General features: G+C 36.7%; 1 protein-coding gene across 10 annotated transcripts in view; it reads left to right on the forward strand.

Annotated features, from left to right (window-relative positions):
• WNK2 (WNK lysine deficient protein kinase 2) overlaps window positions 1-14,915 on the forward strand; it is a 241,129-nt gene that overhangs the window by 138,584 nt on the left and 87,630 nt on the right. For all 10 annotated transcript variants that reach the window (XM_074198336.1, XM_074198339.1, XM_074198337.1 and 7 more), the window contains exon 7: window positions 12,344-12,635. In XM_074198336.1, the coding sequence (XP_074054437.1) occupies window positions 12,344-12,635 (292 nt within the window). The remainder of the gene's footprint in view (window positions 1-12,343; window positions 12,636-14,915) is intronic.

Here is a 14,915-nt window from a genome sequence, read left to right on the forward strand (position 1 = left end):
CAGCCTGGGCCTGGTTTTGGGGTGCTTCCTGAGCTTTTGGGGCACTCCCACAAGGGTTTCAGTGTGTGAGGCTCTGTCCTCCCTCCTGGTCTGTGAATGACCATATGCACCCCCCTCTGCCATAGGGCCAAGGTGGGGGGGGCCGCTGCTGTTCTGTGGTGGGGGGGGCCTAGACTGCGATCAGGATCTGAATGTGGTCAGAGCCCCAGAGTCCTGTTCCAGGGGCAGAGGACAGAGCTCTGCAGTCTCTCTCTTCACTCCCCTCCCTCAGCTCAATGGGTTCATGCCCTGGAGGCTCCTGCTTACCAGCTCTGCCTGCTTCTGTTCCTGGATCAGGGCTGGGGAAAGACCAAGCTGCTTGCTGTGTGCCCTGAGGGCTGGGCTCCACATGCTGCTCGCTCTGGCAGAGGTCCCCCGCTGTTCCCCCACTTTGTGCCCGGTACTCCCCGGGGTGCAGCTCAGGAGACTACCCCCCGCTGCTTTGAGCCATGGCTCCCAGTGCCCTGGGGCTGCCTCAGGGAGGCTGAAGTTCTTGTGCTCTGCCCCCCCCCCCCCCCCCCCCCCCCGCCGGCCGCCCCTCCGACCCCAACCCCGGGAGCAGAGCCTTTCTACTCTTTTCTAGGTTACCTTGAGTAGGAGAACTGCCTCACTGGTTCCCTTTGTGGGTTCTGTCTCTCGAAAGTTTAGTTAGAGTCCTTAGCTGATGAATTTTATCAGAGAGCTCCTAAGACTGGATTCCTTCATGTCGCCATCTTTCAGTAGGTCTCATGTCCTTCTTCCAGATCTTCTTGTCCATATGTTCCCCACCATCCAGTAACTTGTTGTTCATTACCAAAGACTTTCATTTGAGGAATCCATAGTGCTGGTTCTTCTCAGTAATACTGCTTTAAAATGACTTCTTCCCAATTTTCTCATTCTCACATTAAATCTCTTCTCATTTCTCACTGTTTTTAGTTATATTTAGATAGCAATAAAGGAAAGAAAAAAACTGATGTTACATTAATTCACAGTAAGATTCACCATTAAAATGCTTAAATTTACAATTTTAAAATTATAGGAAAAAATAGACAGTAGTGCTATAAAAGTTGGCAATTTCAATGTACTTCTTTCAGATGTAAACAAATCAAACGAAATTAAATCCCCAAATAACAAGTTAAGGATGTGAATAGAACTTTTTCATGTTCATCTGAAATTTTCTTCTTTATAGTCTATCTTAACCCCTCTTTCTACAATGAAGTGGCATAGGATAATTCATAACTTTTACATGACATTCTTTCACATATTTTATCATAGCTCTCATCTCAAATCAGTTCTCTCTTATCAAGAATCATTAACCTACCATTTCTAGTATAGGGTGATCTCTACATATCTCTTATTCCCTTTTGGTTTATGTAGTTATATCTTTAATCTCAACATTAGTTACAGAGCACCAAACCTATTATCCCCTTCTGACTTCTGACCAACATGAGTACTGTGGAATGACTGACTTTTGTTCTTAATTTTTCATTTTAATATTTTAATCAATACAGCCTAAAATATTTAGGTTTTTTTTAGTAGCTGAATCATACTGTTGGCTCTCATTGTGCTTGCAGTTAATTAGAATTCCCAGATCTTTTTTGAGTAAACTGCTGCCATGACAGATAGATTTAATCCCATACTTGTGTGGATTTTTTTTGTACTTAAGTGTGGGATTTGGAATTAACAAGGATAAGATGTTATATTATTGTTTTGGGTCTAGCATTCCACCCATCAAGACATTTTTGCTTCTGTTACTTTCCACTTCCAGTCTTTTTTTTTTTTTAAGGTTTTTGTAAGGCAAATGGGGTCAAGTGGCTTGCCCAAGGCCACACAGCTAGGTAATTATTAAGTGTCTGAGACCCGATTTGAACCCAGGTACTCCTGACTCCAGGGCCAGTGCTTTATCCACTATGCCACCTAGCTGCCCCACTTCCAGTCTTAAAAAAGGCTCATTTTTGAAATTCGCAAATGCTATATTTCCAACTTATGCTAAGCAGGGTATGACCAGGACTAGAGTTCCTAACACATTTTACTTAGAGACCCTTCCTCAGTATAAACACACAAGCATTTATTACTAATCTTTTTTTGACTTTTGTCTATCCGTTAGCCTGAATTTCACCCTCTTTTTTAAATTTATTTTTAATTCTTTTTTGTTTTGCTCATAGGAAAAATTACTACTTCTGTTATAGCCCTGATAATCTTATTACCCTAAAGCAAAGTTAATTTTGCATGACTAGGGGGCGGCTAGGTGGCATAGTGGATAAAGCACTGGCCCTGGAGTCAGGAGGACCTGGGTTCAAATCCGGTCTCAGACACTTAATAATTACCTAGCTGTGTGGCCTTGGGCAAGCCACTTGACCCCATTTGCCTTGCAAAAATCCTAAAAAAAATATTGCATGACTAATGTTTGGCAAACTTGAGTCAATATTTTATAATTTTTAACAATTTTAATTACAAATTTTTAAACAGAATTTAAGCACAAATTTTAAAACAAATATGAGTCTATTTCAACTTGAATTTAACATGAAAAGCTTAAATTTGTGTTTTGCCACTACTTCTTTGTCCTGAGTTTTATGTAATACTGATCCTTCTGACTTCTTTTTTTCTTTCTTTTTCTTTTTTCTTTTTTTTTTTTTTGCAAAGTATTGGGGTTAAGTGATTTGCCAAAGGTCACACAGCTAGGTAATTATTAAGTGACTGAGACCGGAATTGAACCCAGGTCCTCCTGACTCCAGGGCCAGTGCTCTATGCACCATGCCACCTAGCTGCCCTACCCTTTTGACTTTTTAATACTCAAAGAATTTTTCATCCTAGAGAAGGAATCAGTCTACACAGTGCTTAGTGAGCTACTATTAAGAATCATTTTACCACTTTGTTAGTAACGAAGTCAGTTGCTTAATTGATTTATTCTTATTCATTGGTCTAAGTTTAGGGTCTCATTACTAGATATTGGCTTCTTGATTGGCTCATCCTTAGCCTTGAAATGAAATCTTAATTATCACAAAAATCAGTAAACATTTACCAAGGCACCAGGGATGCAAAAAAGAGAAAAAAGACAAGGAGTTCTCAATTTATGAGATAGTTGTAGGATGATCATCTGAGAGGCAGCATAATACAATGATAAGAATGCTGTATCTGAAGTTAGAAGACCTGGGTTCAAATTGCAGCTCTGCCCTTTAAGTAAAAGGCAGGTGATCTTAGGCAAGCCACTTAATTTCTACAGTTCTCAGTTTCCTTATCTATAAATTGAGGGAGTTGGACTATATGACCTGTAAGGTCCTTTAAAGCTTTAAAATCTGTGCCCTGAACATATTATCTTTTTTTAAAAAAACAATTTTGTTAGTATCCTTTGTTTTTACATTGCCTAAACTTTAATAGAATTCATCCTCTTTACCCATCCTATAGAATTATAGCATTTAATAAAGATTATTTTTAATGAAAATAAAAAAGGGGAAAAAAAGTCAGCAAAATTGATCAATACATTAAAAAAGATTTGAAAATATGTGTAATGTTCCACACCCAGGGCAGAGATGCACCTTTTACCTTTATGGAAGAATTAGGGGAAGATGTCTTCTTATGTCTTCTGATGGGGTCATTAAACCTTTGATTCCCTAAATAAACCTTCTTAAACTGATCTTGTAGTAATGAGAATAATGGTAAATTGAAATAGTGCAGTGATGACCATGACCTATTTATAAAAGCAGTTTGTGTCAGCAAGTGTGTGACATATGCCAGACTGGGAGCCAGTAGAATACCATTTAAATATACACATGTACACATGCACAAATTTCATATCATTTTAAAGTTCTGGAGAAAAGGAAGGTCTTGTATTTTTAAAAAGGAACAAATTTATTATATAAAAAAAAGTAAATTCAAGGACCTACAGGTAGGTTTATCAGTGCATCTTAAGTTTTGGTTCTTCTGACTTGATGTCTTTTGGAGCAGAGTACAGATTTGTGCAAAAAATATTTTAAAAAATGAACAGGGATGATGCAGTACCCCAATTTCTGTGAACCCTAAGTAAGCAAATTATTGCCTGTATCTGAAGGAGTTAGAGCTTCTCATTCCCAGAGACTGAAGTAGTTCTTTAATTTGAAGTATTTAGGAAGCTGGGTCTCAGTCCAGAGAATGTTAACACCCAAAGCTCCGTTAGCAAGATTTCTCTTTAAAAATAGAAGAGGGAAAAGTAGAATTGGATTACCAAGTAATTTCATAGCAGCCAAAAGTCATAAGAAGGCATTTTTTTTGAATTTTGTGTCTTTACTTTTGGCTCTAAGTGACAGATTACCGACAAGAAAGAAATTAAATTATTCTTATAATAATGCTGCAGAAAAATACTTAATGAGACCATGAGATAGTGAAAAGGTCACTCGATTTGGAATTTTTAAAAGATTTGACTTGGAATCTCAGCCCTCCTTTTTACCCCTGTGACTGTGGGTAACTCATCTCCCACACTTTCAGATCACTTTATCTATTAATAGAGGAGGTTGGGGTAGATTATCCCTGAAGTCACATATGGCTCTAAGACCTAGGATGTTAAGTAGGAAAGAATTTTCTCTTTCATCTCTCTTGTCCTCACACCTTTGTGAAGCTTCCCTATTAGGACAATACAATAAACTCAATGGTGGCCATCCATCTGCTGGTCACTATAGGCATTGCAAGCATACTGTGCTGCCTTGGGAAAAAAAAAATCCTTCGAGGAATCAGTTTACAAAGGAAGATTAACTATAACAGTCTTCAGTATGATTTTTCCAGGGATAGAGACATATTAAAAGATAAGACTCTCTGTTCCAAGTGAATTTCTGATTGGTGAAACTTCAAGAATTGTGGCTATCAAATTTTAACTGATATAGAAGAGATAGTCTCAGGGCACAAGTAGCTTCTGGTGCCCACTAAGCATCTGGATCAGATACCTGGATCTTCTCTATGTCATAGTACAGTGAAAAGAAAATCAGATTTTTGAAGTTAAAGGTCACTATTTCAGTAGGAAACGGTTATAGTAATCTGCTGTTTGATAAACCCAAAGAGTCTGGCTATTGGGATAAAAACTCTCTTTGATAAAAAACTTCTGGGAAAATTGGAAGTTAGTATGGAAGAAACTTAGATTAGACCAACACCTCACACCCTATACCAAGATAAGATCCAAATGGATACAGGATTTAGACATAAAAAACAAAATACTATAAGCAAATTAGAAGATCAAGGACTAGTTTACCTGTCAGATCTATGGAAAGGGAAGCAGTTTATGACTAAAGAAGAGAACACCACTAAAAACAAATGATTTCGATTCCATTAAATTAAAAAGCTTTTGCACAGACAAAACCACTGTAACCAAGATCAAAAGAAATGTAGTAACTGGGAAGCAATCTTTACTAATGTTTCTAACAAAGGACTCATTTCTAAAATATACAGAGAACTGAGTCATATTTAAAAAAAAAACCCTAATAGCAACATGGAGGCAATGATCAGCCTTGATGGACCCTCATTCCATCAGTGCAACAATCAGGGACAATTTGGGGCTGTCTGCAAGGGAGAATACCATCTGTATCCAGAGAAGCAACTGTGGAGTTTGAACAAAGATCAACGACTATTACCTTAAATTTAGGAAAAAAACTGATATCTTATTGTCTAATCTTACAATCTCTTATACTTTATGTTTCTTCCTTAAGGATATGCTTTCTCTCTCATCACACTCAATTTGGATATAGCATAGAAACAATGTAAAACGGACAAATTGCCTTCTGTGGGGGGTGGGGGGAAGTAAGATGGGGGAAAAATTGTAAAACTTAAAATAAATAAAATATTTAATTTAAAAAAATTCACTATTCCAATCTCCCCCCTTTCACATAAAACTTTTGTGAATTAAGGTAAGTCAATTAACTTCTCTTAGCATCAGCTTTATCATCTGTAAAATGATGGGATTAGATTAGGTGACCTTTAAAGTATTTTCCAGTTCTAAATTTATGATCTTGTGATCCATTATCCTCAAAACAACTTCCTCTCCTATTCTCTTGTCCTTACTTTGATTGATATGGTAGGATAAAATTGTGTTGCTGGGTTTTTTTAATATACAAATAAAGCACTTTATACATTGCCTTATTAAATTTCTTCCTGTTGGATCCAGCCTACATTATTTCTGTCTCTCAAGATTGTGGGTGCTTCCAATTGTGCCATATGATGTTTTTAGTTAATTCAGTTTTGTGTTATATACAATATGGATAATCATATCTTCTATGGTTTTTTCCAAGTCATTGATCAGTGTTTAGAACAAGATAGGACCCAGGATACAAGCCTGTGAAAATGTTCAAAAATCCTTTAGGTTGACATGTAGGCAGAGAGAGAGGGAGGGAGGGAAGAAGAGAGAGAAAAACTTCAACTACATGGCTCCCTAACTACATCCTATTCACAGTTTCATCCATCTTTTCTACAAGAAGAAAAGAGACTTTGCTAAATGTTTTGTCAAAATCCAGATATGGTAGGTGTCTAGCATTCTTCTGATCTTCTATGTCCTGTGATCCTAAAAGATAAGGAACCTGCTAATTTCAGAATCTCCCTATTTAAAAATTGAATATAAAAGCAAAATTGCTTCTTTAGACAATCTAATATACTTTAAAAGCAGGGACCCAAACAGAATGAAATCTGAGTTCATTTTGTGAGATCTTCTCATTATCTAATTTTAGTAGCTTTTAATATGTATATGTGAATGCATATCTGCCTATACATAAACACACTCATGCTTACACACACACACATACAGGGAGCTAGACAACATAGTGGCTGTCTGACCATGGGCAACTCATTTAACCCCATTGCCCTCAGTTTTTCATCTGTAAAATGAACTGGGAATGGAAATGGCAAACCACTGCCAAGAAAACCCCAAATGTGGGGACGACATGACAAATTTGACTGAAAATGACTGAACAATAAAAATGTGTGTATACATTTGCATATATACATATATGTACTTGTGCATGCACATCGAGAGAGAGAGAGAGAGAGAGAGAGAGAGAGAGGGAGGGAGGGAGAGATTGATTTCCAGTTTAAACTAATTTGTAATTGGGATATTTTTATTTTGAGTGACATTTTTAATTTGTTGCAATTAGGCTTAAATCTTTTCAATTCAGACTTAAAGAAATTAGATCCCTCTTTGATACTAATACACCTTTTTTTTCTAAATTTGCCCCCTCAGATTTCACCACCAAACTGATTTTTGCCCAAATTGCAGATAATTAAAAAGGTGTGACCCTTTCTTTTTTCCTCTCTGTGTCCCTGTCCCTCTCCCTTTCTTTCATTCTTCTTACTTGGTGTTGTCTCTCTTCTATAATGGAAAATATTTTTGTGTCAACAGTGGAGACAGAATCTCTCTCCTCATGTAGCACATGATAGTATCACCCTTCCCCTATATCTCCAGGTGGGGGGCCTATGGCATGAAGGGCTGAAACCTTAGATTACCAAGTGTGTCACCACTCTGAGTGGCTGGCAAGTGAGGATTATGGCACAGCTGTGAAGTCATGAATCTACTTGTGCAATTACACATCTTCAAATGTCAGTCACTGATCTGTCTAATGTTGAGATCTGGCTCTTGGATCTAGAAGTGGTCTCTACAATGGCTGTTAAGCAGAGTAGGCTATCTGCTTTTCTCTGAAACAGTGGTTTTCAGACATTGTGGTTTTCAGTAGTATTCTTAGAGCCTTGAAAAATCATCAGCTGCTCCTAGAAATCTATTAGAAATAAGCCCTAGGTAAAAGAACTGATAAACCCTCACTCAACATTAAAAGGCAGCTTTCTTTCTTCCAGACTTTTAAATTTACAATGCAATTTTCTCACAAAGCCTGTGAGTTAGATGGAATTATACATTATTGTTTCCCATTTGACAGAGAGGTGAATTGGCTTGCCTTTATTCACTCACCTAGGAATTGTTGGTACTAGGAATTCAGTCCAGGTCTCATGTTTCCAAAACTTAATATTTTTTTTATTTTCTAAAATGAAGTGCTGCTATATTTTTTTAAGAGTCCTTAGAGATATCTCATAGAGCCTCTTTTGGAAGAATACCACCATTTATCTTCACAACCTTATGTGGTAATTATTTCAGTTAAAAAAAAAGTATGATCTTGGTATCAGGACTTTAGGATCCAGTCCTACCACTGATATTAATAGTCATGTGACAATCATCAAGTTACATAACTACCTTTGAATATATTACTTCAACTGTTAAATGAAAGCAGTAACATCTGTAGTCTTTTTCAGAGTTATTATGAAGAGCCTTTGAAATAATAAGCTATGGAAATTATTATATCAGTGTCAACTCAAATGTCAATGTTGTTGCTGCATCTATTCTTTTTTAATTTAAAGACTGAATTTCATTGGGAAAATGAATTTTTGATCCTAAGTTTATTGCTATTAGAAGATAATGAAAACTCAATCACAAAGAATTTCTTGAATCTTTCTCTTTTTTCCCCCATAGTCATCCTCATTTTTAGCTTGCACTTGGCAAAGGCAAAGTATGTAAAAAACAAAGAGGACTATACGTAAGAGACTTGGCTACTCACATTTTTTTAATAGATTAAAAAAAGCTTCTCCCTGTGGCATGGCTATAAAATGGGCAAGAGACCAAGTCTAATTTGGTATGTGATGCTCTTGTAAGGTCAGGAATTCAAAGCCTTCTGTCACTCCAATTTTTTTTAGTTTGATTTTGCAAGAGCAGAACTACTAACTATATTTTCTCTTAGACCTTTTTGTATTAGCTGAGAAATATTACATTTTTTAAGTGTGGGGAGCTTGGTTTCTGAATAGTCCAGAAAAGTCCTAGGACCTGGGTAACCAATATTCATCTACCAGTTCTCACAGGACTGTTTTTGTGTGTTTGTTTGTTCATAGGACCTTTTCTCCACCACAACCTTGTGAGAAACGTAGGGCAAGTATTACTACATTTATTTTACAGATGAGGAAATGGTAACCAATAATCAAAGTGTCTTTCCATTACATAATCAGTAAGTCACCTGGCCAAACCAAGAGCCCGGGCATTCTAATTCCTGAAATTTGTTGTTCTTTTGACCTTTCTGCCCTGCTTTTTTTTTTCATTTCCTCTGTTTAAGTCATCTACCATTTTGAAAACTACATGGCAAGATCTCCCATGATTGAATCAAAAACTCCCAGTGAAATTCCCTATGGTATTCTAGTAGCATCAGTTAAATCCAGTGCCATTTGGTTTGAGATAAAAAAAAAACCCTACTCTTTTAGAGGAACAACTCCAGGTGGTAAATCCAAGGAAACAGGCAGAAAAACATAGTACAGAAAATATGGGCCAATTGGCTATATATTTGACACTGAACAAAGCAATGTAAAATGTTGGATTCTATTGTTAAAGATCTTTAACAATCGTCTTTCAACATCATTAGTCATGCTAGAAAAACCTTAAGCCTCTGTGGGATATCCCTGCTGGGTGAAATTGCCATGGACAGAAATGAATGGGCAAACAAGTTGAAGCCAATTCAAATTCATTTTCTTTGCCTGCAGTTTTCTTGCTGTCTGATGTCAGGCTTTCAGAGATGAGTAATTTCTTTTATGTTGGTGTATCTTAGAAACAACTTCATTTGGGATGCTAAGCCCACTGTTGGGGTTGTGATAGTAAAAAATCTTGTAGTCATAGAATCTTGAGATTCTCTGGAGCCTCTGAGAGCTCTAGTCCATAAAAATGAAGTAAGAATTGCAAAGTATCTTGTATATTATAAGCATTATAAAACTTATTATTATCATTATTATCATCATCATTAAGGTCTTCAAAACACTGCATATGTTGCATTTGACTGTTGCAACTTGGGAGGTAGATATTGTTATTATCTCTATTTTACAGATGGGGAAACTGAGATAGATAAAGTGCAGTGACTTGTACAGGGTTACACAACCAAAGTTTCTGAATTCAGATCTTCCTGACTCAGGGCTGGATCCTCTGATCTCCTAGTTGTTCTTTAGAGATTTCCTATGAGTTTCCATAAGAAAAGCAAATGTATTAACTTAGAAGATTTGTGAAAGAGTCCAGATAGCATAATTCTGGTGTACAAGACTCTCTGTGAGCTGAAGTATCTCTTCTTGAGTTTCCCCCTTCTTTTAGTATGGTTTTCCAGTATGCAGTATGTTTCATCCATTGCTCTTGTGAAATGGTTTCCAGATCTCTCTGCATCCTGCTTCAGTGCCTTAATTGGACACTCTGGTTTATCACAATCCCTTTTCAAACAATAAAACTTCAGATCAAACCAGAAAAGAGCACTGTGGAAACACAGAAACAGCCTAGGGTAGTGTTAGATTCCATTGAATAAAAGAGAGTCAATCAACCACTGGGTACAGAAACAAAAATGAAACAACCACTCAAATAGTGTAGGGGATCTAGATTCAAACTCTACCTCTGATACTTAGTAACTAAGTGCCAGTAGGAAAATTACATATTTCTTTGAGCCTCAATTTTTTCATCTGTAAAATGGGAAATGATAGTATCTGTAGATTGTTCTGAGAATCAAATGAAATAATATATATAAAGCACTTTGAAAATAGTAAGAATACTATTGCTATAGTATTATTGATGTTGAACTATTAAAATATTGTTATATTCAAGAGTCAGAGAGCTTGTTAACTTTTCTGTTGATTCAAATTGAATTTATGGTCCATTAAATTATTACCAATTTTTTGTCATCTAAAATTCTGACCTTTATAATGTTTTGTAGTTGATTTTTTTAAACCCCAGGGGAAGATCTTCACTGATCCATGATAAAATTTGACTGATTCATCTACCATCTTAGCAAATCAGTTGCTTAATCACATCTCTCAACTCAGTAACCCTCTTGTGGTGATGATCTTAGTGAACATTTACTAGCTCCTAATGATATCACTAGATACTTTTCTAACCTTTTTTTAATTGTACACCAAATATCTCTTTTTGATTCTCCCTTCCAGAATTTTGTGAAAGATTGTCAAAGTTACCAGTTTGTATTTCTCTGAAGTCACTCTTTTCTTCCCTTGATCAAAAATTTGGAAATTATCCTGGTTTTGGTCTTCCCTCTCCTGTAAGCCATGATTTTGAATAAGCAGAAACATAAACACATTTCAAAACATCCACATGCTATCTTGCTATTTCCTCACCTATCAGCAGTTCTATCTGAATTTGGTAATATTTCAATTTTGACTTTTTTGAAAGGATCAATTTATATTGCTCTTGTTTTCTGAAGCCATATGGTATGTTACTAATGAACTTAGTTTGGGTTTGTATCTATACTTTATCATGCTTCAAGGATTTGTGCTTTTACCATGAGGAGTTGGGGGAAGGGAGGGGTAGAGGGCAAGAGTATAACAGATACTGCTTTCACCTATGAAGATTACAATCCCTCTGCATCTTGAGAGGCAGCATAGTGTAGGAATGAAGGTTAGATTTGGAATTCAAAACTTGGGTTCAGAGTTTGCTTCAAACATTTCTTAATTGTAATCTTAGTTGGCAAATCACTTGATCTTTTTCAGTTATTCTATCTGTAAAATGAGGAAGACAGGAGCACTTAACTCAGGGCTATGAGGATCTCCTAACATCTAAAGGAAAAGTCCCTTAACCAACTTAAAGGACTGTTTAAAAAGTATTGAGTTTTATCACCATCCTAGTAGATGATCTCAAGTTATTATAACATGATAAATGCATCCCTCTGCAACTAATCTGGTAATAAGCTCCTCCTCTGGCTGCTTCTTACACAAAGATAGCCATTAGCTTATACTAGGTTTCTTGGTCGGACCTATTAAAAGTTCTATGTTGACATAACCTCCAAGGCTTTTTCTATGATGAGATCTCAGGATGGGATTTGAATGGGGAACCATAGATGAGATCATAGACTGGAGCAAGATGGGATACCAGAAAATGTCAGTCTAACCTTCACTTGAAATATGAAGAAACTAAAGACATGAGACTGTAAAGTAATTATTACCCTAAGGGCTCTCAAAGGTAGTTCCTGGTAGAACCAAGATCCTCTAATGTCTAATGTCCATGTCCCATCTAGATGGTTATGATGGGTAAGAAAGTAAGAAAGTAAGAAAGACTTACTGACATTCATTGTGGCTCCAGGATTTATGGGGGTTTTTTGTATGCTTCATTTCTTACTCATGACCTCAACTATGTTCTAGAAAAGGGAGATAGATTACAATCTCAGGGAGTCCGACATTATCTATGTCTTGATTCTATTATGTTTTAGGGTAGATAGTTATGTGTTAATGCTCATTGTATTTTGGGAGATATGTGTGATTTTCCTCTGCTTTGCATGCATTAGACTAACCCATCAGTGTGCCTTTCCTGCAGATTGAATCTGGATTTTTTCATGAAAGTGATGTCAAGATAGTGGCAAAGTCAATTCGAGACAGAGTGGCATTAATTCAGTGGCGAAGAGAGAGGATCTGGCCTATTGTACAGTCTGAGGAGCGCCGAGACTCAGAAAGCCTCGATAAATCCAAATTGCCACAGGCACAACTCCAAGTTCAGGTCACATACCATTCTCCTGTTGGCCAGCAGACTCCATTAGAACCTGAGGAGCCTGAAGCTGACCAGCATCTCTTTCAGCCGAAGCTTCCCACAAGCGCCACGTCGGTGGCATGTAAGTTTGCTATTTCTTTCCTTTTCAACAAAAGTACAATTGTAATATAATAAAACCGTATTCCAACATGACTTGTAACTTCATCACTCTAGCTATTTATTGTTGGAGTCAAATTGTGTTCTCTGAAATTGATATAGATATTTAAAAGCTATGAGTTAGTTTTATTTTGTTTTGGGGGGGGAAGGGAAGAAGAGAAAAAATTGGGGGGGGGGGGGAATGACTTGTCCAAGTTCACACAGCTAGTAAGTATTAAGTTTCTGAGGCTGAATTTGAGCTCAGGTTTTCCTGACTCCAGGGCCAATGCTTTCTCCACTGCGCCACCTAGTTACTCCCAAGAATCTTTTTAAAAACATTAGCAAAGGGGCAGCTAGGTGGCGCAGTGGATAAAATACCAGCCCTGGAGTCGGGAGGACCTGAGTTCAAATACAACTTCAGATACTTAATAATTGCCTAGCTGTGTGACCTTGGAAGCAAGTCACTCTTAACCCCATTGCCTTAAATAAATTTTTTTAAAAATTTAAAATAATAAAAACACTAACAAAGGGGGCAGATAATTGGCACCGTGGATTAACAAATCATTTTCATGTAGTAGGTGGGGAAATGAAAGTTATATGAAATGGGTGTTTGCAATTTCTCATTATTAGGGAATTTAAGACAACACAACCTGAGTGCTTTTTGATAAGGTTACAATTGGCTGATTTTTTTTTTTCTTATTTTCTTAATACTGAGTGCTAAGGCAGCATGATATAGTAAAAAAAGCATACTGGGGGGCAGCTAGGTGGCGTAGTGGATAAAGCACCGGCCTTGGAGTCAGGAGTACTTGGCTTCAAATCCGGTCTCAGACACTTAATAATTACCTAGCTGTGTGGCCTTGGGCAAGCCACTTAACCCCATTTGCCTTGCAAAAACCTAAAAAAAAAAAAAGCATACTGGGTTTGGAATCAGGAAAGACCTGAGATTGACTTATATCACTTGTACTTAGTCATATTAGTCAAGTCCCTTAAATTATCTAGGCCTCAGTTTCTTGATCTGTAAAATGTCCATAACAGAGTCTGTTGAATTTAACTCCCAGGGTCTCTGTTTTGAGGCCCATTGTAAACCTGAAAGATATATAAATATCAGGCAATGGAATTATACTAAACTGGAGAAAGCATTGGATATGGGAAGGCACTTAGCAATCAATTTGTGAAATTACAGTGAAAATTTTGAAATCCATCATTAAGTATTTAATAAGCTTCCATATTGTGCTAGATACTGGAGATTCAGAGACAAAAGTGAACCAGTCCCTTTCCTCATGAAACTATCAGTATTTTGGAAAAGACACTTTGTATATTTGTAGATGTATGCAAAATGAATACAAGGTAATTAGGAATTGAGTCAAGGTACTAGTTACTGAGGAAAGATCAGGAAAGCTTCATAAATGGGGCATGGCATGAGATGAGCTTGGAAAGAAGTAGAAATTCTGTGATACAGTGACAAGGGAGGAGAGGGAGCATGGTGGGGGGGTCTTACATAATTTTAAGTAATAAAAGCAGGAAAGTGAGTTTCAGACAAATTATGAAGCACCTTGAAGGTAAAAACAGAGAAGCTACTAGACTCTAGAGAAAATAGAAATGGAGTTATATGATCATTCTTGTGCTTTAACAAAAATCATTTTGGCATCTATTGGATGGGAAGAGACGTGGATCTTCTGTTTTGGAGAACAGAAGATAAGAAATATCAGTCATTGAGGGGATGGCATATCATTGGACTATAAGAATTACTTAAGTGCCTAGATCCCTCCCAACTTCCATCAACAGTAGCTGTTTTATTCTTTTTAGAACATTTCATTTAAAGTGAGAAATCAGTTGGGAACTGAGCAAGCAGGAAAACTTGTCTTTTCCAGTTTGACTTAGCAGGCTGGTGGTTAAAATTGAGTTAGCTGTAATTTGAATTTAAGTTTTTTTGTGTATCTGAATCTGTTTAATTTGAATGTGTTTTAATACACATTGACATCCACAATGACTTAGAAAACAGAAGAGGATGATCTAAGATTTGCAAGTTACATAAAATACATTATATTTAAAACTAAAATAGTTCACATAAAAAGTACATATTTTGGTCTGATTTTTCTTTTAAAAAGAAATCTACATTATAATGTACAGACTTAAAGGAGGAGTTGTTTTAGTGAAAGCATTCAAAACAATTTAAACATCTGGATTTGGGGTTGCCATAACATCAGATTAAAAATCCATGAATAAATTGATGAGACATCTCTTATTACCTTAATAAAAATCCCAT

This window comes from Macrotis lagotis, chromosome 8, assembly GCF_037893015.1.
Source record: "Macrotis lagotis isolate mMagLag1 chromosome 8, bilby.v1.9.chrom.fasta, whole genome shotgun sequence".
Lineage (NCBI taxonomy): Eukaryota > Metazoa > Chordata > Mammalia > Peramelemorphia > Peramelidae > Macrotis > Macrotis lagotis.